Source organism: Tiliqua scincoides, chromosome 2 (assembly GCF_035046505.1).
Source record: "Tiliqua scincoides isolate rTilSci1 chromosome 2, rTilSci1.hap2, whole genome shotgun sequence".
Lineage (NCBI taxonomy): Eukaryota > Metazoa > Chordata > Lepidosauria > Squamata > Scincidae > Tiliqua > Tiliqua scincoides.
Genome location: NC_089822.1, coordinates 346,808 through 371,239, shown reverse-complemented (window position 1 = coordinate 371,239; position 24,432 = coordinate 346,808). Strand labels below are relative to the sequence as shown.

The window sequence follows — 24,432 nt, the reverse complement described above, 5'->3', positions numbered from 1 at the left end:
CTTCCTGCTTGTGATCCACAAAACTATTTAGACAAAAACAACCAAAGACACAAGTATAAAATGGGAGCTACCTGGCTTGGCAGCGCAACATGTGAGAGGGATCTTGGAGTTGCAGTGGCTCACAGGATGAACATGAGTCAGTGTGATGCAGCTGCAAGGAAGGCAAGTGCCATTCCAGCCTGCATTAGTGGAAGCGTCATGGTTCTGCTTTACTCTGCACTGGTTAGACTGGAGTACTGTGTTCAATTCTGGGCACCTCATTTGCAGCCAAACTGGGACAGGCTCAGAGAAGGGCGACGAGGGCTGGAGGACAAGCCCTGCACGGAAAGGTTGAGGGAACTTGGTATGTTCGGCCTGGAGAAGAGGAGGCTGAGGGGGGCTGTGAGAGCTCCCTTCAAATACCTGAAGGGCTGTCATAGGGAAGAGGAGACAGATTTGTTCTCAACTGCCTCTGAAAGTAGGACTAGATCCAATGGGTACAAACTGCAAGAGAAGAGAATCTGATTGGATATCAGGAAATATTCCTGACGGTCAGGGCGGTTTGGCAGTGGAACAGACTGCCGAGGGAGGTGGTAAACTCTCCCTCACTGGAGAACTTCAAGCTGAGGCTTGACGAGCACCTGTTGGAGATGCTCAAGGAGAGTTTCCTGCTACAGGCAAGGAGTTGAACTAGATGACCTTTTAGGCATTTTTCCCGCTATCCAGTCGGAGTCTCTTTTCTCGCAGTTTGTACTGGTTGGTTCTAGCTCTGCTTTCAGAGGCAGTTGAGAAGGGAGGTGCAAGGAGGGCTTTTGAGAGGCAAAGCCAAGGGCAGTCAGTGGAGGGCAGTGAGGGAAGGGAAACTGCAGCCCTGGGATCAGAGGCTGGTACAAAGGACTGGAACAGAGCCCTTCTCCTGCTGGAAGGAGGTATGAAGTGAAGCCCTGTGAGGATCTGTCTTGGGGCTTTTCACTCTGTTCCTCAGTGACCTGGAGTCGGGGCGAGCAGCAAGATGGCCAAGTTTGCAGATGAGGCAGAGTGCCTCAGAAGAACCTCTTTAGGCTCAGGGGCCGTGTGCCTCTGGATGCCTGTTCTGAAAGAGAAATGGTGGGAGAGGTGCCTGCCTTTCTTCTGGCGTCTGGGCTCCCCAGAGACAGCTGGCTGGCAGAACAGGATGCAGAACCAAGTATGCCTGAGTCAGCAGGACTGCTCTTCTGTGCTTCAGGTGAGCAGCTGAGTTCTGAGCAAATCAGAACGGCAGCCGATGAGAACACAGCAGTCCCAGTGGGGAGGTGATGCAGCACCTGAGACCAGCAAGGGGGAAGAAACCTAATTTGGCTGCTAACCTAAAAACGAGAGCAAAGCATCAAGGCCTGACTGCTGAGAAAATATGTTCAGAACCTCTGCTGATTTCCTCCCCCCTTGCGAAGCAGCAGGGGACTGACAGGTTTCCCTGAAAGACAGCTAGAGCACCTCGGACACAGCAGCAGTGCCTCCTGAACCCCTAAGTTTGACCACCAGAGTCTCTCCGTGACCTGCAGTCCCCTACTTTGAGGGCTGTGCAGTGGGAACGGGGGTGTATGTGTATGAATAATCTGTGCTTCCTGTTCCCGATGCAGGTGGTTTGAGCAGTTTGTAATGCAGTGGTTGGACGAGAATGAAGATGTGTCCTTGGAGTTTCTGCATGGAGCCCTGGAGAGAGATAAGAAGGATGGGGTAGGTGATGGCAACTGTTGCACCCCAGGTGTAGTCCTGCAGCTGCAATGGAGATAGTACACATGTTCAACATGCGTCCAGATGAGAAGGAGCTTTTGTGACAGGGGAAAACCTTCAGATACGCCAGGAAAATCAAAGCCATTCCATGAGACTTTCTTCTGCCGCTGCTGCTCACCAGAAAGGAGTCTGGTGCACTCCCATCTTCTCCTGCCTGTGTAAGATGGAGGTGCAGTATAAGAACATCAGAACAGCCCCGCTGGATCAGGCCAAGGGCCCATCTAGTCCAGCTTCCAATATCTCAAAGTGGCCCACTAAATGCCCCAGGGAGCACACCAGATCATAAGAGACCTGCATCCTGGTGCCCTCCTTTGCATCTGGCATTCTGACATAACCCATTTCTAGGAGGTTGCACATACACATCATGGCTTGTAACCCGTGATTGACTTTTCCTTCAGAAATTTCTCCAATCCCCTTTTAAAGGCATCCAGGTTGAATGCCATCACCACATCCTGTGGCAAGGAATTCCACAGACCAACAGTAGGAGTGGTGTATAAAAGATGTCCCCAGTCATCCACCCCACCCTGGCTGTTTTTCATAGTGACCAGCCCCCAAGAGAAGAGGCTTGAACAGAACGGCAGCATCTTCAAATATGTCTTGTTTTGCCTTAAACACTGATTCTCCCTCTGGGGGAGATGCTCCAGGAGGCTCTTACGTTGTTATTCTCTGCAGGGCGTTTGCACGTGCTGACTGGGCTGCTAGTTGAGGCCCAGAGTAGACATTAGATGGTTGAAGCACTGCAGTCACTTGGTTAGTACAGCAGGAGATTTGCAGGTTATTCCCTGCAGGGCTTTTGTGCACCTGCCTGAATTTCAGGAACTGCAAGGTCCAGTCAAAGAGCCACATGTGGCTCATGAGCTGCAATTGGCCACCGCTCTTTTTCTTCGGGGGAAGTAGCTCTATAGCAGATCAAGCATACTTCAAGCTCATGCTCCGGAGAGCTGCTGCGATTCAGGACTGATAGGCACCTGGGGGATCAGGACACGGGAGTCCTTGTACTGTGTGCTGAACTCAGGAGCTCCAGATTTGACTCTTGCTGTTTCTTTTTTGGTTTTAGTTCCAGCAAACGTCTGAGCATGCCCTGTTCTCCTGCTCAGTGGTAGATGTCTTCACCCAGCTCAACCAGAGCTTTGAAATAATCAAGAAGCTGGAATGCCCGGACCCCGTCATTGTTGCCCATTACATGCGACGCTTTGCCAAGGTAACTTCCACCCAGCCTATGGCCTCTCCCAAGCCTTGTCCCTGGAATCGGAATTCTCAGTGAGGTCCCAGTCTTGCCTTGATCGGAAAGGAGTGGGTGACATTGATTATCTCCTTGCAGACCATTGGGAAAGTGCTGATGCGGTACGCAGACATTGTCTCCGGGGGCTTCCAGTCCTACTGCTCCAAAGAGAAGTTGGTGAGTCTCCCTAATCAGCTGGCTCCCCATGCAGTAGCTGGGCAATCGGCAACACCCTTGAGATAGGCTCGAAAGAGGTAATCCTGCCCCTTCTAACCTACCTTTTCAAGACCCTGTGCCTTTCAGCCACTGTCCATTATGGCTCTTTGTGTGAGTTGGTTGAACAGCAACCCACGGTGCCCACGTGCACAAGGAGGAAGAGGGCTGGGTCTCGTCCCCTTTTAAAAGGTCCGCCGTAGCTGCCAGACCCAGCCCCTTTCACCTCCCCCTTGGGGAGGGACTCTTGTGTCCAGGCCAGGCCAAACAAACTCCGACCACCTCTTTAATTGGGTGATTGGGAGACTTTTAAAGTACAAGGTGCGCACCAAGACATTCTCTACCTGCCACTTTGGAGCAGAAGGTGCAAGCAGAGACTTAGAATGCCATTGAATGTGAGAGCTGGGTGGGACTGTGAGGATCATCTAGTTCAGCCCCTTGCTCAGTGCGGATACCTGTCAGGATACACTGTTCCTGACAGGTGCCTGTCCAGCCCTATTTGAAGACCTCCAATGGGGGAGAGCCCCCAGAGCAGAGAGCAGGCTGCCCCAGAGCCAGGCGGCTCGTACAGTTTAGACATCCTTCCTCATGTCTGGCCTCCATCAGCCTCCCTATATTTCCGGCCGATTGGCTCTAATCATGCCTTCAAGAATCACAGAGACTGAGCCCTCCCCTGTTGATGGCCCTTCAGATACTGGTCTCTCCTCTTAGTCTTTCCCAGGCAAAAGCCCTTTTAACTGTTCCTCTTAGGACTTGGTGTCCAGACCCCTCGTCACCTTTGTCGTCCTCTGAATCTGCCCCAGCTTCTCAGTGCCCTGCTTAAAATTTGGTGCCCAAAAGTTTTGAGGACCTTCTTTGTGAGGCCAGACAGGTGCAGAGCAGAGTGGAAGTATTCTCTTCTCAAGGTCTGGACTCTGGGCCTCTGCAAATGCCTCTCAGCATCACATTGGCTTTTTCCCCAGCTCTGTCATGCAGCCAGCATATGTTCAGCTGGTGCTCCGCTAGCACTGCCATCCTGTGCGTGTCTTCTCAGGAAATAAGCCCCACTGAGTTTAGTGGAACTTACTCCCAGGGAAGTGTGTGTAGGGCTGTGGCCTAGAACACTAGTGGCCCACTTCTGTCCCCTGCCAGTGCACAGGATGTAGGGCTGTTGGTGCAAAGTCTGCGGTGTCATGTGCCCCGAAGGGACAAGGCCAGCTGCAAGTGGTCAGTAATGATGAAAAGCTTTCCTGACCTCTCTGGCTGCTGTCTGGTCCCCTGTGGGACTCCTCTGGTCCGTGCCAGCTCTTTTACTTGAGGAGCCTGCCAGGGGTGTCAGGCCTGAGACAGGGGCTTGGATATGGCCACTGCCATTTGTCCCCCTTCTCCCCAATCCCCAGCCCTTTATGGCCTCTGTGGTGCTGAAGGCACATGGCTTTCCAGCTGCCACACCGTCTGGAACACTGCACAGAGGTTGCTGTGCCGGTAGGCCTTGTGGCAAGCCAGCGCACTGTGAGGAGAGGCTTGGGCTGCTAGACTCTTCCACAAGGCTTCTGCCAGCCAGGCTTCCCCTGGCCTGTGCGTACTCCTCTACTTTTGTACCTATGTGGGACTTCACATTTGTTTCTACTGAATTCCATCTAGTCAGTCTGGACTTGACGACTGAGCCAGGCAGGATGCTTCTGAGTTGTGCCTCATTCAGGGCGTCAGCTGTTGTTAACCTTTAAGAATGCTGAATTCAACCAAAGGGGGGCCTCTAGCCCGGTGCTCTACTTCTTGCAGTGGCCAGCCAGATGCCCTAGTGTATAGTCCACAAGCACAAGAGGGGTGCACTTTTCCCCTGCTGCTGACCCAGAAGGAGCACATGGCCATCCTGACCAGTAGCCGGCAGTAGATCCCTGGTCCTCTGTGACTCTGTCCACTCCTTGTTTGTAGCTCTCCAAGCAAATGACCATCACCACATCTGGTGTACACTTGTTCCACAGGCCAATTATGCGCTGTGTGAAGTAGCCCCTCCTTTTGTCCTTTATCCTGCCAGTCAGATTCACAGAGGGATCCCTGCTTCCAGTCTTGTGAGGAATGGAGAGAAACTGGAATCTAACTCTTTAAAAAATGGAAGTTCATTTGCCCAATTTGGTCACGCATCTCCTGTTCAGTCAGCAGAGGGGAGGGGAGTATTCACAAGGAAGAATCCCACTGACCTGCCACTTCCCAATCCAGAGAATGAGGGGAGGGGAGCATAGTCCTCCCTGGGGAATAGGGCTCTGCGGTCACCCACTGGGGCTCTCCAGGTAGCTTTCACGAGGGAGCGGTCTTGTGGGAGAGGGGCTAGCCAGCTGGGTCTGTCAGTCCCTGTGGGAGAGATGCCTCTTTCCACCAGCCACTGACTGGGCCATCTGCTTGGCAGGACTTTTCCCCACCCAGAAGGAGCGAATGTCTCCTCCGCCATCCTGCCGGCCTTCTCACGTGCCTCTGGCTCAGCAGCCTTTGCCTGGAGGAAGCCAGAGAGCCCAGCGGTCACCTCCATGGCCAGTAACACAGTTTGCTGCTTTCTCTGTCTCTTTACTCAGCCTTGCATCCTGATGAACAACATCCAGCAACTGAGGGTGCAGCTGGAGAAGATGTTCGAGGCCATGGGTGCCAAAGAGGTAAGAGCCAGGAGGCACAATGTCGTTGGCCAGGCCCTGCCCCATGAGCTGCACGTTCAGCACCAGACATGCTAGAGGAGCACCCTCCTTGCTCCCGGAAGCGGTTAGCACTGTTCCCTCAACTAGACAGGGGTGGTGGTGGAAGGCCTTTGGGGGGAGCAATGGGTGACTGCCAGGCTGTAGGCTCCTGGTGGTGGTTCCCAGGTGTGCTTCAGACAGCACAACAAGATGGGTCCGCACATGAGGAAGACCCTTAACTTGTGCTAGTGCATGGTGGCCAGTGACCATGGGAAGGACAACGGAGGCGAGGGTGAAGGGGCAGGAGACAAACCTTTGCCAAGGGTCTCATGACTGGAGAGGGGAATCAAAGTTAAAAGGTACTTTGCTGTTTCTTGGCCATTCCTGTGATGAGACTCTGCACCTGAGCAGCTGCTGCAGGAAAGGGGGAGGGAGTGGAAGAAGTCTTTAAAAGGGAAGGAGATACTTAATGGCGCCAGCATGGAGGGAAAGGAAGGGCATGGGAAATATGTGTCTTATCTAGGAAGAGCTGGGCTGGGAAACTGCTGGTGGTGGTTCTGAGCAACAGGACAAAGACTGGGGGCGTACAAGAAGAGGACTGTTCTGGGTTTGGGGCCATGGCGAAAGGCCGTGGCCGAGTTGCAGTTCTCCATAGCCTGAACCAAGGGCTACAGGTGAGGGGCGAGTCCCTCAGCCGGCCATAAAACCATTTCCTTGTGGTGGGGGCATGGTGGGGGGGCTCACCCCTCCAGCTGGGCAGATTCTCCTGCCACTTTGGGCAGCCCAGTTACCTCGGGGGCTGGAGTGGCATTCATGGGCATCTGCCCAGCACAGAGAGGCCTCCACTAAAACGGTTTAAGAAGGAACAAAGAGTTCTGGACTCCTGCATCTATGCGCAAAGGAAGAAAGACGGGAAGCGTGAAGGATGTTGGCAGCAGGGCTGGGCGTGAGGCAAGGAAAGGGAAGGGGGAGCCTCGTTGACTGTGAAGCTGCACCAAGGACCCCTGCTGCCACCTCAGTGCTGCTGCCCAGGCTGTGCTGCGTGGTGGGAGCCTTCGTGCTGGGGCGCCCAGACCAGTCCTTCTCCTGTCCGAAACGGGCTTTAGAAGGTGGAAGGAAGCTGCAAGGAGGAACCAAGCTGTGCCGGTGCACCAGAGCCCATTTCCCGGGAGAAGGGGGCGCATAGCAGGGCTCTCCAGCTTGTGCTGTTGCAGTGGCTTTCTGTTGTGTTCGAGGAAGGAAAGAGAGAGAGGCCTTCTCCAAGCCTGCCAGAGTTGTCGGGGTTTCTGTGGCTTTAAAGGCGTGGCCTTTAGTCTTGCAGCCTGTGGGATCCGAGCCCCCTCGCCATCAGTCTGCTTTACTTTCCTGGGTCGTGCTCTCATGGCAGACACCCAGTAATACATGCCTGGGTGCGCGTGCATGTCGCACTTCACACATTCATGCAGGAATGGAAAGGCTTGTCGGGCACCAAGCAAAAGTGTCCTCAGCAAGGCTGCCTGAGCAAACCCCCTGTGTGGCATGCGGGGGGTGGGGGAGCTGACCTGGCCACTCTGTTCCCAGAGGTTTGCCTGGACATGCTGATGGGCTGGAACTGTCGCTCCAGCAGTGCACTGTGGCGATCAGCCAGCCCTTGGGGAAGCCTTGCTAGAAGGCTGGTGGGAATGCGAGAGGGCCTCCCTTGGCTAGTCAGAACCAGAGGACACCTTTTAGAAGTGAGTTCCAGGGGCATCTTTGGCCAAGAAAAGCTTGCTTTATGGGTGACATTCCTGTTGTCTTGTTCTTGGGATTGCTCACTGGGGGGGGGGGGTGCCTGCTTGCACACCACGCCTAGGGCTGCCTTGCCCGATTTCCTGGCCCGAAGCCCTTGGCTGCATCTTTTCCTCACTGGAAATGGGTTTCTGCCCCATGGCTGATTCCCACTGGGAGCTGCTGCGGGTGCTGCCGGTCTGCCAGCTTAACTGTCTGTCTCTCTTTCCCTTGCTGCTCAAGACTGAGGATGCTGCAGAGAGAGAGGAGGAGGAGACGGAGCCCGAGAGGAGGAGCCCCAGTGCTGTTAGAGCCCATTTTGCTTTCTGGCAGTCCTCCTTAGCTGTAGTCTTGTAGTCTGCAGTGGGCTGCACCAAGGGGAAAACCTCACTGGGGCACGACCCTCATGGGTCTCATCCCCAACCAAAAGCTGTTTTGGACAAAATTCATGAAGCTACTGAAACCTTTATGGGGAACAAATGGGGGAGCTCCACGGGAGTGGCAGAAACGGCCTCAGAGCAGACATCTGACTAGTAACCTGACCCGTTAAAGCCATTATTTTCTCCTGAGGACACTTCCAGATGGGTTGCTTAGTCTGATATTCCCACAATTGGGTTGCTTACTCTTTCCAGGGGTGAGGTGCGGATTCACACAACATTGTTGCCCATCGGATTGTCCACACAGTGCTTAAGCCCAGAAGACCTGTTCACCACCACCTGTGCAGGCTGTTGCTAGTGTCACCGTCCCATCTTTTGGGGAATGTGCCATTTTTGGGGTGGAACTCATTGCCACCTCCATGCAGGGAGCGCTTCCTTTCTGTTGGGGTGCCACCTCTGGAGAGTATCTTTCTTTGGAGGAGGGGCCACCCCAAATGTTAGTGTATTTATTGTTTGACCACTTTTGTGCAAATTGGCACAATATTGTACTAGTGCCTCCGTGCCCTTCTGTGGGTCCCCCTGCCCATTTGTGCCCCCTCCTCCTGTATTTTTCCGTCTCCTAATCTCACAAGCTTTGAACTCTTCAAGACGCCCTGCTGCCTGTAACCCAACTCAGCAGCATCTCCTTGCATAGCCATTCCCTGGATGAAAAGAGCAACATAATAGTCACGGTCGACAGTTAGGATTGCAACCCCCCCCCCAAAAGGAATTCTCACTGAGGGAGGTGTGCTTGCACTGGCATCTGTGTGTGTGTGTGTGTGTGTGTGTGTGTGTGTGTGTGAGAAACACAAACGGTGGGTAAAGGGGGTGGGTCTGTCATGCCATCTTGCAGTGTGGGCTGCTCCCTGAGGTGAGAGGCAAGTGAATGAGGCAGGTGCTTACTGCCCGTGAGCTCATCTGGAAGTGCCCTGAGTCGGGAGTGGAGGCTGCCTGGGCCCGCTTCTCGCCTGCTGCAGCCACTACTGCTACTTGCAGGGGGACTTGAACGGTCTCCCCTTGGTGCGTCCCCTTAGAATTCTGCTCTGTGTGGCTCCAGGGCCTGCAAGAACCGACTGCTCTGCTCTCCGCCCATGTGGTCTGTTGCGGCTCTGCCGAGTGCCGTTCCCCGAACAGGGTTGTGAGTGTTGGCGCTGAGTGGATACAGCTGCTGCATCCAGATGTCGCTGGTTTGAGAGGGTCCCTGCTCACCTAGCATAAAAATTTGTCCTCCCCTCTAAGAAATGCCTCCCCTTCCCGACTGCTTCCCGTGAGTCACCAGCAGAAGTGGCTGATTGAGGTGGGAGGCTGGAAGTTGGCCACAGGGCTTTGCACGCTGCACTGAGGGAAGCAGGAGAAACACCTTCCGGGCAGCCGAGCAGTCGCCATTCTTATTTGTGGTTCAGCTGGTGTGCGTGGAGTGTTTCCCCAGTGATGACAGACCGTAGTGGGTGTTCGGAAAATGGACACTGGGACGGCAGGTCTGCCCAAACCACGTCTCCCTCGTCCACCTGCATTTGTGCAGGTATCAGCAATGGTGCCCTGGAAGCGGGAGTGCTCGGCTTTGGAGCAGAGTTTGCTGCGGGGAGGCATTTCCTTCGCAATACAGAAGTGCTTCACTGCACGCCTGCCATGAAAATGTGCTGTGGGATGTTGGGCAAGGATGTCTTTCCACAGCGCATTCTTCTCGTCAAGTGGCTCAGCGTAGCTGTCTTGGGGTGCCTTCTGGAGGCACGTGCTGGGTCACTCAGCTGCAGCTTCCAAAGCTGGCCAGCCCTCCTCCCACCTCTGCAGCAAACATGATACTTCAGGCCTGGAAGAGAGTCCTGCTAATGCTTGCTGATGCTATGTTGGGTTTCATTTGAGCCTCCTTGAGGTCTTCAGACTGGGCCAAGCAGAGAAATGGACTCTTCTGTGTATTTGTTGCTGTGGGAGTGTCTGTTCCCCCCCCCCCCCGGAAGTCCAGGCATTTGGTCTCCTGCCACAGAAGCCAGGTTCACCAACAGTCTGAGCACGTCTTTCTGCCCTGTCTTGGGTTTTGCACATATAGGATTCCTCCAGCAGCCCAGAATTCACAGGATGGGGGTGTAAGGCCATGAAGGGGGGGTGTCAGGAGGCAGCTGCCCTCCCAGCAGTGAGCGGAGCTGGACAGCCTCTTCTGGCTGAGGTGGTGGTTTGGCTGCTGTTCTTTGTTAACCACTTCTGATAGACCGGTTGGAAAACCTTTTAATCCTGGCAAATCAGGATCATGAATTCCATGGCCTGGTTGTGCAGGAAGTGACATTTCCATCTGCTTGCCTTCCAAATGTTGCCTTCCAGCTTCTGAAAACCGTGATTTTGTAATTGGGAAGAGAGGGACTCCTCCTTCACACTAAAGAGCAGATGCAACCCTGGCTTAGGACTTGGCCTTCATGCACAAGGGCCATGGCTGCCCTGCCGTCTTCCAGCAGCAAGATAAACCACTTGTTAAAAGAACTTGAACAACAGAAATGGTGCAAAGAGCAGGCCTCGCCTTGAAGAAAAGCCAGCAAGAGCGGCCTGGCCAGGGACCTGCTGGCTGGCAGAATCAGAGAGGTCTCCCAAACTGGGAATCGCTGGACACCTGAGAGAGACCATCTGACCAGGCCGGCCAGCCAGCCAGCCTCCCAGGGGAGCACCCTCCATGCTTGTAGAGCCAGACACGGAAGGTCCTGCCGAGACTCGTGCAGTCATTGATATCCTTACAGATCTTCCTGCGCTGGCTCTTGATCAAGTCACCGTGGGTGCCCCACTGGTGGGTAGAAAGCAGCGTAAAAATTCATGTAGCGATGCTGATAAGGGCCACTCGTTTGGAGCAGATTGCCCTGGTGTTCTTGCTATCGGGGCAGAAGGAGGTGGCCAGGCAAGCCCAGGCAAGCCATTCCTCCCAGCTGTGCTGCTTCCCACCATCTGGCTATCCCTGGCTGGCCTTGCTCAGAGCAGCTGCAGGCAAAATTGCTCACATCTGTCAAGACCTGGATGCCAGTTTTTTTAGCTTATAGGGTACCCCACGGCAACTGCTTGTTCTGTATTTTGGGGTCCTTGGGAGTGTGTGGTCACCTACTTGCACTCTTGACCCTTGGGTATATCCTGGCTTGGAAAGGCGCCCGTGGGGGGGGAGTGACAGAGTGGGCAAGGGTAGTTCATTGGCAAGCAGAAGAGCAGTTCTTTGACCGTTCACTGGCTGAAATGGTTCCTTGGTGCATTGTCTGGGGCTGTGCCCAGGCAGCGCATCCTGATGCCCGTCCATAATTACAGCTAGTGAGTTCTAAGGGCCATCTTGAGCTGCACCCACTTTGTTTTTGCCAGCTTAGTAGTGCAGCTGCACAGCCCCCTAAGTTTCCTCCACTCCCTGCCCTTGGATCTGGACTCCCGGTTGCCCTGCATCCAAGTGGAGGCAAGAGCCAGCCAACCTTGGTCTCCCACCTCAACAGTCTTCCTCTGCCCACAGCTGGATCCTGAAGCCAGTGACTCACTGAAGGAGCTCCAGGTGAAACTGAACAATGTTCTGGACGAGCTCAGTGCTGTGTTTGGCAACAGGTGGGTTCTTCGTGCTTGAAACATCTCCTCTTTCTGCCTGCCTCTGCACACAAGGTGGAGACTGAGGCCCACCAAAGTCTGTCTGTGCTTCGTTCTCCTGTTCGCATGCTGAAAAGCAACTGAGAAACACTCTCTGAGTTGTGAAACTCTGTCTGAAGCTCATAAGATTGTAGAAGCGGCCACATTGGGACTCTGTCATTGGCAGAATTAAGCTGGCTGGTGCACTGATAAAAGGCTGCCCCAATTTCTGCATTCAAAAGGCAGTGGGAGGGGGGGGGGCTTGAGGGAGCCACATCTCTGTTAATCGCAGGATGCCCAAGTCCTCCCTGCCTCTCTTTTGTTAGCCCCCTACCTGAATAAGTGGTTGGGAGTAGGAAAAGAAGTTCAATCCTTTCAGCACTCGTTGATATTCAGAGGAGGGAGGCAGCCTCCCCTCTACCGCAAAATCAAAACAGACTGTGGGTTCCAGGCTCCCAGCAAATTAGCTGTTACAAAAGCCCAGCCTTGAGGTCCTGCCTTGCTTCTGGGATCCCAAGACATGGCTGAATTCCAGCAGCTGTTCCTCTGCAGGAATCCACTCTGAAGTGAACCTGGGTGCGTGAGGAAGACTGCGCAAGGGGGGCTTTTGCCTGGGGTGTTCTCTTGATTCTTGCCAGGAAGGGAGGACCTCCCTCCGTAGCTGCCCAGTCCCTTGCTTGGAGCAGCACTCCATGGAGCAGCTGAGTTTTTCTCTTCCGACAGTTGCTCTGGCATGATGCTTTCTCCAGTATTCTTTGTGGGGATGATAATGATCCCCTAATTAGCTGAACACTAATTAGCAAGAACCAAGAGGAAAGCAGCTTGGGCTTCTTGGAAGGGCAACCTCAGGGCCTTCCCATGTTTGGTAACTAGTTTCTGTGTGGCAAAGAGACTTTCTAGCACTTGCTGGCCGAGTGTGAGGGTCCTGGTCTTGGTTGCGGTGGAGCACTTTCCAGGTTCTTAGTGCTCCTCGGGGCTGATGTTGTCTTTGTGCACGTGGGAATGTATGTGTGTTTGAAGAAGGGAACAGTTGCCATTCCAGAACCTTTTCTGGATCCCTAAAGGGACCCAGTGCTGTGTGTCCAGCTGCCTGTTTTCCTGGTGCAGCACTGCTCAGTGGTGGCACCTTCTCCTTCTGGGGCCTCCAGAGCCTTTGACACCAAGGAGGAAGTTGCTTATGACTGGCATGCGCCACTATGAGGAGCGAACCTACCTTCTTGTGTCTCCAGTTTCCAGGTGCGGATTGATGAGTGTGTCAAGCAGATGTCGGATATCCTGTGCCAGGTGAAAGGGGCTGGGAATGCCCCTCCAAACGTCGTGGCCCAAGACGCAGACAACGTGCTCCGGCCCTTGATGGACTTCCTGGATGGGAAGTAAGAACAGAAGCAAATGGGTGCCAGATCTGGCGGGCTGGGCTGGGCTGTGGACCCACTGGACCAGGAAACAAAAGCCTTTGGTGTAGCTGTTTCTGTGAACCCCAAGAAAATGTTCTGTACTGGCATTTGTCTCTTGCCCCCCTGCTGGATTCTGCCCCTGTCCTCAGTGGCCTCTAAAGGAAGGTTAAGTGAGCGATTTACTCAAAGGAGCTGTGAACACTATTTTGAAGTCTCGTACAATTAGGTAGCGAGTTGGCCGGTCGAGCCACTAAAGCCACAGACTGCTCTGTTAAGACTTTCAGGCAATCCTATGTGACACAGAGATTGGTGATAGCCAGTTATGTTCAAATACAACATGGTTTTGTCTCCCTCATGCGGGGTCCTCCCCCGTTGCACAGTGCGCTGCAGGAGGAGCCAGCCCTCCTCCCCCTCCCTGCTCTCCAGCTTCCTTCTGCTATGCCATTTAAGAACATAATCAGGAGGTTGCACATACACATCACGGCTTCTAACCCGTGATGGACTTTTCCTCCAGAAATTTCTCCAATCCCCTTTTAAAGGCATCTAGGCCAGATGCCGTCACTACATCCTGTGGCAAGGAGTTCCACAGACTGACCACACGCTGAGTAAAGAAATATTTTCTAACTCTCCTAACACTCAATTTTAGTGGATGTCCCCTGGTTCTGGTGTGGTGTGAGAGTGTAAAGAGCATCTCTCCATCCACTCTGTCCATCCCCTGCATAATTTTGTATGTCTCAATCATGTCCCCCCTCAGGTGCCTCTTTTCTAGACTGAAGGGGCCCAAACACCGTAGCCTTTCCTCGTAAGGAAGGTGCCCCAGCCCTGTAATCAACTTAGTCGCTCTCTTTTGCACCTTTTCCATTTCCACTATGTCTTTTTTGAGATGCAGTGACCAGAACTGGACACAATACTCCAGGTGTGGCCTTACCATCGATTTGTACAATGGCATTATAATATGAGCCGTTTTAGTCTTAGTATCTCTTCAAATGCCCCCACTTGCATCCTGGTGCTTTGCCCTTCTATTTCTCAGGGACAGGCAGCGTCCGGGGGCGGCTCTGGGCCAGCACCCAAATCTCTGTTCCCTGCCAGGTCAGTCCAAGCACAGTCCAAACCTTTGCCGCTTCTCTTCCTGCTTGCCCTGCCTCCAGCACCCGCTGCCTGTATTTCTGGGTCATGACTCCCTTGCTGCCAGGATCTGCCCCTCACTCTTTGCCAAGCACCCTGCACGTCCTCAGCTCTGTCACCTGGCATCTCACTATCCAGGGCACTCAGCATGCTGGTATTTGTCCCAGGGGGCAGTGCAGCTCCTCTGCAGAGTAGCCAGGCTTGCTCTCAGGGCGGTCTGGCCAGGGTTCTCGACAGCCTCTGGTGCCCGCAGTAGTCGTGCGTGTTTGTGTCCTACTTCTGCACAGAATTCTGTGGTCAGCTGTGATCCGTGGCTGGCGCCACGTTTTCCCCCTGCCTTGTAGCTGCTCTTTTCTGTTCTGGTGAGTTCCTAACGTGCTCCTTCCCACGCAGCCTGACTCTCTTTGCGGCCGTGTGCGAGAAGACGGTGCTGAAGCGGGTGCTGAAGGATCTCTGGAGGGTTGTGATGAACACCTTGGAGAAGGTCATTGTCCTGCCACCTCTCTCGGACCACACAGTAAGTCCCTCCCTGGCTGTGGGTCAGAGGTGGTTGCAGCAAGGGGTGCTGTAAAACTAGTTGGCTGTGCATGAGTGTGGGGAGAGATGGGCTTGTGGGGGGTCAGCAGCTGAGCTGAAGTGTTTGTGGCTGGGGGGGCCGCCTGCCCATGGAGTCAGGGAGGCTGCAAGGGTCAGAAAGGGGACTGCAGCCCTTGGTCAAGCGCAGCCAAGGGGAAGGTGGGGATGGACTTGTTTGTGTCTCAGAAGGGGGGAGGAGCCTTCAGAAAAGGGGTCCTGGCTGGCTGTGGCAACACCCTGTGCTTTGCACTGCCTCCAGAGCCAAGGCTGACAGGTGGGCTTGCCGGGAGGGGAGGGGAGGGGAGAGCCTGCAGGGAGAGCCGGGCCCTTCTGGGAGTTACTAGATGAGGGCCCCTTGCAAACAAGGGGAGGGGCTCCCTTGGAATGAAGAAGGAGCCCCCTTTGTTGCTCAGGCAGACGGACCGAGGGCCTCAGGCCTCCCAGGGTGGGGTCTGGCAAGCTGCCCTCAGGAGCAGGGTGGAGAGCGGCCTGGGCCCTGCTGTCAGCGGCCATGTGCAGTACACCCTCACTGGGAGCCACAGCTGGTGGAAGTGGCAGGCGGCTCTCCTGGGCTCTGACTTCTCTGCAGAGAGCTCCTGGGAGTGAGTGGCAGGAAGTGCCCTCCACGGTGTCGCTGGTGGCCGTCTCTGTCGCTCTGCTGCTTCCTTTCCTTGGGTCCCTTTTTGCGCAAACTGTTCCAGCTGCAGCTCTTTTCCTGAGGGAAGGAATGGGTGGGGAGCAGCAGGTGCTGTCACTGGGCTTATGCCAGGCTGCAGCTGAGCTGGGTGGGGGTCCCCCCCTTGGTGTTTGTGGCCAGTTATTGGCAAGCCTCGGCAGGGGTGTGCATGTCCTGAGATGAAGGCAGAGGGATGCAGGAGCCTGGCAGCCCAGCCAGGAAGGGGTGAGCTGGCCAGGCCTACTCACAAGAGCTCCAAGCTATGGGGGAAGGCTGCCCCCCCAGGCAACAAGGTTGTGCTGGAGTCAGAGGTGCCAAGGTGCGGCCCTCGCCACTATTCCTGTCACAGGTGCCGGCAAGGAGTTTGCCCCAAGCCATCTCCACTTGCAGCTGCAAGGCTCCTCCCTTGCGCCAGGTGGCTCTGGTGTGCTCTCAGCTGCCTCTGAGGGGCCTTGAAGGAGATCCCTCGAAGGAACTATGGAAGCAGATCCGTAAGAGGAGCCGTGGGTCAGCCTCATGGCAGGCCACTCAGAAACAGGGGCAGAAGCAGGTCAAACCCCTGGCAGTGGTGGAGAGGGCGCTGCTGCAGAGTCCACCGACCTTCCCTGGCTGAGTGGGAGGGAAGGGATCACGCAGCCTGCCTGCCCGCCCAGCAGAAGGAGCAGTGCAGCTGCTGCCTGCCAGGACTCCCCCCCCACTACCACTACCACTGGCCAGTACTGAGGACTAGGAGCTGCTCAGGCACACACCAGACCTACACTCTAACCTCTGGAAATTCCACCTGGAAGGGATTTGCAACCACACGTTCCCTCCAACTTGAAGGTTTCTTCATGGCAAAAGTCACACTACTCCTGCACTGTCAGTCATCCTTTAGCAGACTTCCTGTGCCTGCTGGAATCCCAGCAGCACTCACCAGCCGAAGGGAGCAGGAGGTTCCCCTTTAACGTTCCTGGTCCTGCGAGTAATTGGGGGGGGGGGCTGTGCACCAGATTATGTGATGTGTATTGAGATACTTGCTAAACCCAACAGTGGTGGCTAAAATGTCCTGCAGTACCTTGATGGACGGTCATCCAAGGTGGTGTTGGGGGCAGGGACCTTTCCGAGGTGGAAAGCCCTCCCCGTCCCCATTCCACGGTGGGAGCTCTTCAACTGTGTTCCCAGCCAGTGCAGGATGTTAGTGGATGGGAGCCTGTGGACTGCTAAAGGGACACGGGCGGATTCTGCTTGAAAGAGCCCACCTGGGAGGCTGCAGCGGGGATGCTCTCTGCAGCAGCAGCAGCAGCGATGGGCCGGAGGAACTTGCAGCTCCAGTACAGGGCTGTGAATTTTGATTTGTGGATCAAAAGCTGTCATGTCACTTATTAAGAGACACTCCTAAATGACTCTGTCGTGGTGCCATTTGTGGTGACTGGGTTCTCGCGTAACAACAGCAAATGGCAAATGCAGACAAGAACAAGTGCCAGCCAGTGAGTCAGTAAAAGTACCACAAGGTTCACAGCCGGGGGGGGGGGCATTGCTTGGCCCCAGTGATGTGCCCTCCTAGGGCTTCTGCCCCTCTCGGCATGTGGAGGGTCCTGCCTGGACAGGTCAGCCTCCAGTGTGGTGGTCTGTCACCCTGAGAAGCTGCTCCTCAGGTGCTGAGCACCCTCAGAGCCCCAACCAGCACCCCTGTGTCTTGCCTCCTCCACCTGATCAGGGCCTCAGCCTGGGGGGTTATAGTACCCAGGGCTCCATCGTCACCAGCTGCTACCCTCTCCAGACGCTTCCCACACCGCACGGTCTCTGTCCTGGAGGCAGTGGAGGGTCATCTCCGTGAACTTGACACTCATCTCGCTTGACCTGCAGCAGCTCCCTGGGCAACTTGAGGCACTGCCGAGTCTGCCTGCTTCTGAGACGCTCCTGGCCACTAATTGGCCACCAGCTGCAGCGTTCCAAACCGTTCTCCGCCAGGGCTAGAGAGGAAGACATTTGTGGTGATGGCTCATGGCCCACCACCCCGGCTGCGGAGAGGAAGGCTCATCAGAGTCGGCAGGGGCTGGGCTCGGGACCCCTTCTGCTTCATGGTCGTCTGGTTCTTCTTCCACCTCCCCGGCACAGCAGTGTGTCTTTTCTTCCTGTGCCACTTGTGCAGGGCACTAACACCCCATTGTCCCCACAGAGAAAGGAACTGGCCAAGGACATTGAAGGAAGAAAGGCTTGTCCTGGGATTCCCCAGAACCAACATTGCTCTCCATCACCATCTTCTAGTTCTGCCAAAGTCTCTTGGCTTTACTCCTGCGTGCCTCCGGGTCCCTCGGGTAGCCTGTGTCCTTCCACTTCTCCAAAAGGTAGTGGAGCCAGCAGTGGTGGAACTGCTCCACGTTTTGGTGATGTTTGGTGAAAGCTGTCTGGACTTGCCTCTTCCCAACAAATATAGAAGAAGACTCTCAGCTTCTCCTCACCCGAAGATTCCTGGGCTACAAGGTAGCCCTCACTGCTGACAGAAGTGACTGGAACAGTTGGGATGCTGGCCTCCCCCTTCACAAGCCAAGCAAAGATTCAGCTGTATTCAAGCAAATCACGCTGCTCTTGCCCTTTTCTCTCATGTGTGCCAGAAGCAGGAGGGGAGGCTTTAAAGCTCACAATAAGGAGAGGACAAACTCTGGTGAAGGAGGGAGACAGCCCAGGAGGCAGTCCAGGTGTTGTCTCATCTTCTGAGGGGACTCAACACCTGCAATGTGAGACAACAGGTGCATTAGTTTCCAAACCATATATTCAAAACCCATAACTCCAAACCCATGGATTAAGAAGTAAAAAGGGAACTGGGCTTATTCTGTGAGGAAAACTCTCGGATCATAGATTTGGAAGGTGCCTTTAAGGTCATCCAACATAAGAACATAAGAAGAGCCCTGCTGGATCAGGCCATAGGCCCATCTAGTCCTGCTTCCTGGCTCTCACAGTGGCCCACCAGAGGCCTCAGGAAGCACACAAGACAACAGGAGACCTGCATCCTGGTGCCCTCCCCTGCATCAGGCATTTTGAAGTCACCTATTTCTAAAATTAGGAGGTTGCACATGCCCACCCCAGCTTGTAACCTATGGTGGACTTTTCCTCCAGAAATTTGTCCAATCCCCTTTTAAAGGCATCCAGGTCAGATGCTATCACCGTGTCCTGTGGCAAGATCTAGTCCAACCCCCTGCCTGTAACAGGAAATTCTCCTAGATCATCTCCAACAGGTGCTTGTCAAGCCTCAGCTTGAAGTTCTCCAGTGAGGGAGAGTCCACCACCTCCCTCGGCAGTCTGTTCCACTGCCAAACTGCCCTGACCGTCAGGAATATTTCCTGATATCCAGTCAGAATCTCTTCTCTTGCAGTTTGTACCTGTTGGATCTAGTCCTACTTTCAGAGGCAGTTGAGAACAAATTTGTCCCTTCTTCTATGACAACCCTTCAGGTATTTGAAGAAAGCTATTGTATTCCCTCTCAGCCTTCTCTTTTCCAGGCTGAACATACCAAGTTCATGTGTTCAAAGGCTAAACATACCTCAACCTTTCCTCATAGGCCTTGTCCTCCAGCCCTCTGTTCATCCCCATCACTCTCCTCTGAACCTGCCCCAGCTTGGCTGCGTCTTTCTTAAATGAGGTGCCATTTAAGACATGTTTACTGAATCAAACACAGACGGACAGGCCTGTAATTTCCCTGGTCTTCTTTTCCCCCTTTTTAAAGATTGCGACCGCATTAGCCCGCTTCTCCCGTCCTCCAGGATTTCTCAGAGATAATTGACAAAAGCTCTGCAAGTACCTCCACAAATTCTTTAGTGCTCTGGGATGTGGTTAATCCAATCCAAACAACTTGAATTCATTTAGGCCAGTCAAGTGGTTTCTAACTAGTTCCCTTTCAGTCTTAATCTGCAGACCTGTGATGTCCAGGTTTTCATTACCTCTGTGGGTAATGCATTTCCACCCATCAGCCAAGGATCCAGCTCCCACATTTCACAATCTTCCTTCTGAGAGAAGACAAATGCCAAGTAGGAGTTGAGCAACTCTGCCTTCTCTTTGTTTCCAGATACCAAATGGACACCCTTATCAAGGAGCAATCCCACCCTCTCATTTCTCTTCCTCCTGCTTTGGGCATACCTGAAAAAACCCTTTTTGTTGTTCTTGACATCCCGCACAGATAGAGAAACCCACTGGGGTTTTGGCTACAAACATGCATGCTGCACCCATGGGAAATGCTGACTGGGTCTTGCATGAAGGTGAACAGCAGCCCCCATCCCCAGTTCTCCAGGGTGTTGGGTGCACTACTAAGGAGATCCTGGGGCCGCAGCTGTCTGGAAGGGGAAGCTCCAGGTTGAAAATGCCACCCAGCTGTGAAGGTCTGTGGAACTGTCCCTCTTCCCCCCCCCCCCCCGCCTCCTTCAGAGTGAGGCTGAGGCTCCTTGGAGGAAGGACAAAACCTGGCTGGTCCTGGGAGATTTCCACCCCAGGAACTGAGGAAAAAGGCAGGCTGTGCCAGGACTCTGGATCGGCTGTGCTTCAGTCTCCCCTCTCCCCTAATTCTTGCTATGCTCACTCTCTCATCTACCACAAAGAAAGCTGCTTTTCTCCCCTGCAACCCCTGAACTCAGGGCTTTTTAAACTGGGGCATCGCGACACCCCAGCCTGTGGGCCCTGGTCTCTGCCCCCTTAAGGGTCGGAGGCAGGGAGGAGGCAGTGGCGCGATCCCCAGGATCGCGCCACTCAGGGGGCCGCAGAGGCTTGGCTGCATTTACCAGAGCCTCCTGCAGCCTCCGCTAAACTGGAAGTGGAGCGCGATCGCTCCACTTTCACTTTTGAAGCATTGGGAAGCCCTGCAGACGCTCGCACAGGGCTCCCCACACCCAAGCCCCTGCAGCCCCCTGAGCGATGTGATCCTGGGGATCGCACCGTTGCCTTCCCCCCGCCCCCACAAGGACTTAGAGTGGTTTTCAAACTCCTGGAGAGTTTGAAAGCTGCTGCCTGATCTCAGCAGAGGAAACTCTTCACCACACCTTATTTGGCTCTGTGTATGTCAGTGCTGTGCCTGCCAAGGAGAGGCTTAAAGCTGCTAAGGAAACACTCAGTGATATGGCCTAGAAACCTCTTCCTTCTGGAGGGCAAAGCAGCTGCCTGAGGTATAACTGCCTTAGCCTGGGCACCCTGAAGGATGGCAGCAAGTGGCTCTCTGGGCAATACGGAGAGAGGTGATGCACGGCTGCTGATGCCACACAGGCCTGGGCAGCTCTTACTCCTCTTAGCTGCACAGTCATTCTGCTGACTTCTTTGCCATTGAAAAGCAATGAAGGGCAAGGGGAAGGGCCAGGAGGCGGTCTGAGCATTTGCAAGTCTTGCAGGCAGCAGTGGTGGTGGAGGGTCCTGATGGGAAGTGGGGCTTCCGCCGTCTTCAAGAGCCACGTTGCCAGTTGGCTGGGCCTGCCAAGCCTGATTCCAGGCAGCTGCTCTTGCACTGCAGAGCAATCATCTGATCTTGGAAGCTAAGCAGCGTCAGGCCTGGTGAGTACTTGGATGGGAGACCGCCTGGGAATACCGGGGGCTGTAGGCTTCTACCATAGTCTTTCCAGACTGAAGGTTGCCAGCCAGATCACTGAGTGTCCTGAGCTGCCAGGCAGTGCAACAGCCAAGGGAGCTGGGATGGGTGGGCTCTGGGGGGGAGGGGTGATGTGAATTCTTCAGAAGTGGAACCCACAGACAGAGGCTGCCCAAGCCCAGATCAGGCAGGCCTGGGCCAGATGTGTTGACTGCTCTGACTGGTGAGTGGGACAGGGACCTCTTCTTCACATAAGGACAGCAGGGGACTGCCGGGGGCCTTCCCTTCCACTTCCCTGGCCCAGAGAAGAATCAGCTTCTTCACTGAGGAAGGAGTGAGACAAAAGCTGGAGTGTGACAGTGCAGAGGGCTGTGGCTTTGGTCCACATGGCACTCGCCCTCAGGTTTGGCAGCTTGGAGCAGTTGGTGTCCCAGAAGAGAGCTGTGTGTCCTCTTGGGCATTGGCACTGGCGTCAGGGGGCCCGGCCTGGACCAGCCAGTGGTGATCGGCCATTAGACACTCTCTGCTTTTCCAGGGCTGGCAGAGGTGGCAGAAGCTCATTTTAAGGCTTTCAGGATGCTGGGCAGCTTCAACTGGCTGGAAGCGGGTTTGGGTTTGAGTGTTAACGGAGACCTAGCCTGGGGAGCTGGCAAGTGCCTGCAAGCGTCACTGGATCAGCCTTGTGGCCCATCCTTCCCACTGAGTCTGGAAAGCAGAGATTCAGCACCACAGTGAGCGTGGAAAGGCAGAGAGCAGTTGTGGAGTCCTCTGGGCAGCAGAGCGAGCCTCTTGGGATCATGAAAGTGGTCACAAAGCAGCCCCACAGAGCCCCCTCCCAGCTAGTGCCACACAGTGACTGTTTGGCCACCAAGCTCGGCGGCCTGGTAGCTTTCCTCTTATGAGCCCCTTCCCTTCTCTTGAGTAGCAAACGTGTTCCACGTGACACGGTGTCTAGAAAAGATGGGCAGCCTGGGTCTTCTCAGTAAGGAGCGGCAGGAGACATAAACTGGGCTCAGTACCTGTGTCCAGAGGACTGCCTCTTCCAGTCACGCTTGGGAATGACGTGGTCTGTCTGTGTTGCGCTGGGGCTTGCTCAGTATCTGGTTTGTAACCTTCTCCTTTCTGTCTCTCCTCGTCTCTTGCTTGCCACACCCGTAGGGGACCCCGCTGATTTTCAGTGCTGCTAAGGAATTGGGACATTTGTCGAAGCTGAAGGTATTGGGGCTGGGAATGTCGTGGTTGGCACGTGTGGTCCTTGTCTGCCCCCCTGCCCCTGTGACTGGTGCCATGTGCTGGAGCATGCTTGCAAGATCCAGTGTCCATGTTGTGTGTGTTGTAGCAGCGGTCAAGACGTGTTTGAACCCCATCCAGGTGTGAGGCAGCTGTGTTGTCTGGGCCCTCAGTCTTGCTTTAGCAGAGCACGACTTGGATGCCTATTTGGTTGCTGAATGCTAGTCGCCCCCACAACAATAAAGCCCCTCTGCCTGCCCACCAAGGGCGTGTGCAGAGGCAAGAGGCTGGTTCTGTCACAACCAAGTGCCGGGGCAAAGGCTACATCAGTGTTTTTGGAAAGGGATGGTTGCACGTTGACCCCAGACTCACTCTCAGGTGTTTCAGCTGTTCGGAGCTGAGCGAAGTAATCTCAGAAATGCACCTGCCAGTCTGGGAATTGGTGCCCCACAGCATGAAAGAAGCCTGAGGGTCCCATGAGCAGCTGCTGGCGTGGCAGGCTTTGTGTTTTGTGTGTGTGTATGTCCTCCAGTGCACAAGAGGTGAAGTGAGTGTGGGTGCGTGGAGCCTGTCGCTCTTCCTGGCATTTCTGGGTTTGGGTAGCTCAGTCAAGGTTCCTGGCAGAGCAGACTCTGTTCTCCTGGGATGAGCGGGGAGAGCAGGCACTAGGAAGACAACACCCAGCCAGGTAAGAAGTCAGGCTGACAACACAGCCAGGTGGGCAGCATAAGCAAGGCCCCCTCCCAAGTTGCCATTCACCCCTCTTCCCCAGGCAAGCTGGTTTGATGCTGCCTGATCAGCTGGAACCTGGGAGGGAGGAGAGTCCTCACCCGTATGCATTTTCCCTGCTTGGCTCTTGAGGCCCGTGGGCTGCAGCAGAGTCGGAATGCCTGAGCAGCCGTTTGCTGGGGTCTGGCAGCAAGCCTTGTGGGTGGGGGCGGGACAGCAGCGCAGGGCAGCCGCCTTCTGACTGGGGATCAGGCCAGGGTCCGGGCTGCTGGGGACTTGCCCTGGTGGCACAAATGGTGCACGAGGGGAGCTTGTAAGGCTGCCCGACTTGGAGGTGGATCCACCGAGCCCAGTCTCTGTCCACCCTGCCTGGCAGCAGCTCTCCGGGAACTCACGAAAAGAAGGGCCTTTCCCAGCCAGCTCCCTGCTGCCAGGGACTGAACTGGGCATGCTGCTCTGCCACAGCCCCACCTCCTTGTTTCCATACTGCCTCCCACGGTGCCAGCCAGGATGGGCACCCTTTACGCAAGCTCTTGCATAAAGCCGGGAATCTGTTGAGGAGCTTGCCTGATGTCTTGTAAGGGTGCACCCGGGGGGGGGGGGCAGTTGGAATTGGTGACACAAAGTGGATGTGAACACACAGATTGGACACGGCTCTGTCTGGTCCCAGATGCGAATGTGTCTCTGTGTTAAGGTGGAGAGGCCTTGGTTCCCAGGTGAGGCAGTTGGGAGAGTCACAGAGCAGGTGGCAATGGCTGCGGGGGAGGGGGACATGATCCTCCAGCAGGGTGTTGAAGCCCCTTCCCCCTGCCTGCCAGAGCTGCCCTCCAGCTGGGCCTTCAACGGATGATTCCTTTCTTCAAGCTACAATGAACATCTCAGCACACCAGGAATGCTGGCTTGCTCTGAGTGCAGCACATGCATTGCTGTGCCCTTATTTCCCAGCTGCCACACCAGTAAGCGAAGGATGATTCCATAGAGAATGGCCAGGTGACTTCTCTGGCTTCAGGCATGAGCAGTGCTCTTCCAGAAGGCTTTCGAGTGAGGCTCTTTCCTGCGGTGGCTCCAGCCTGGGCCATGGGGTGGAGACAGACCTGTCATCCTCACCCCGCCTCACAGGTTGAGGTCAGCGATTTGCACTGAATTCCCAGCCATGGTCCTTTCCCCGTGCCCTCACCCCACACCCTTTTTGCACCTGGAGGCCCTGACCAGTAGGGAGCTCTTTGGGCTACGCGCCTCCCCCGTCCTGTGCCTGTGACTTTGTTGGCTGCTGCTCCTGTTTCAGGATCACATGGTCAGAGAGGAAACACGGAGCCTCACTCCGAAGCAGTGCGCAGTGCTGGAGCTGGCCCTGGATACCATCAAGGTGAGTGCTGCTTCCTTCTCCAACACCAGTCCAAAGAAAACGGGGGAATGGATCATGCCACAGAAAGTTCAGTCAATCCAAATGAGTTCCCCATCACCAAAAGCCGAAGAGTGGGTGTAAAGCACATTGAAACAGTCCTTCAGGACAGTGATTGTTTCAGTCACTTTCCAGCCTCCAAGGGGAAGTGTAAAGATCTGGGGAATGAGAGGGGACCTCTTCCTCTGTGT

The 24,432-nt window shown here is 54.9% G+C and overlaps 1 protein-coding gene across 1 annotated transcript in view; it reads left to right on the top strand.

The window, feature by feature from the left end:
- LOC136639365 (protein unc-13 homolog B-like) overlaps nt 1-24,432 on the top strand; it is a 210,172-nt gene that overhangs the window by 177,979 nt on the left and 7,761 nt on the right. The window contains exons 27-35 of the mRNA XM_066613488.1: nt 1,599-1,695; nt 2,810-2,953; nt 3,074-3,151; nt 5,737-5,814; nt 11,461-11,549; nt 12,797-12,940; nt 14,480-14,603; nt 22,039-22,095; nt 24,125-24,205. Coding sequence (XP_066469585.1) covers nt 1,599-1,695; nt 2,810-2,953; nt 3,074-3,151; nt 5,737-5,814; nt 11,461-11,549; nt 12,797-12,940; nt 14,480-14,603; nt 22,039-22,095; nt 24,125-24,205 — 892 coding nt within the window. The remainder of the gene's footprint in view (nt 1-1,598; nt 1,696-2,809; nt 2,954-3,073; nt 3,152-5,736; nt 5,815-11,460; nt 11,550-12,796; nt 12,941-14,479; nt 14,604-22,038; nt 22,096-24,124; nt 24,206-24,432) is intronic.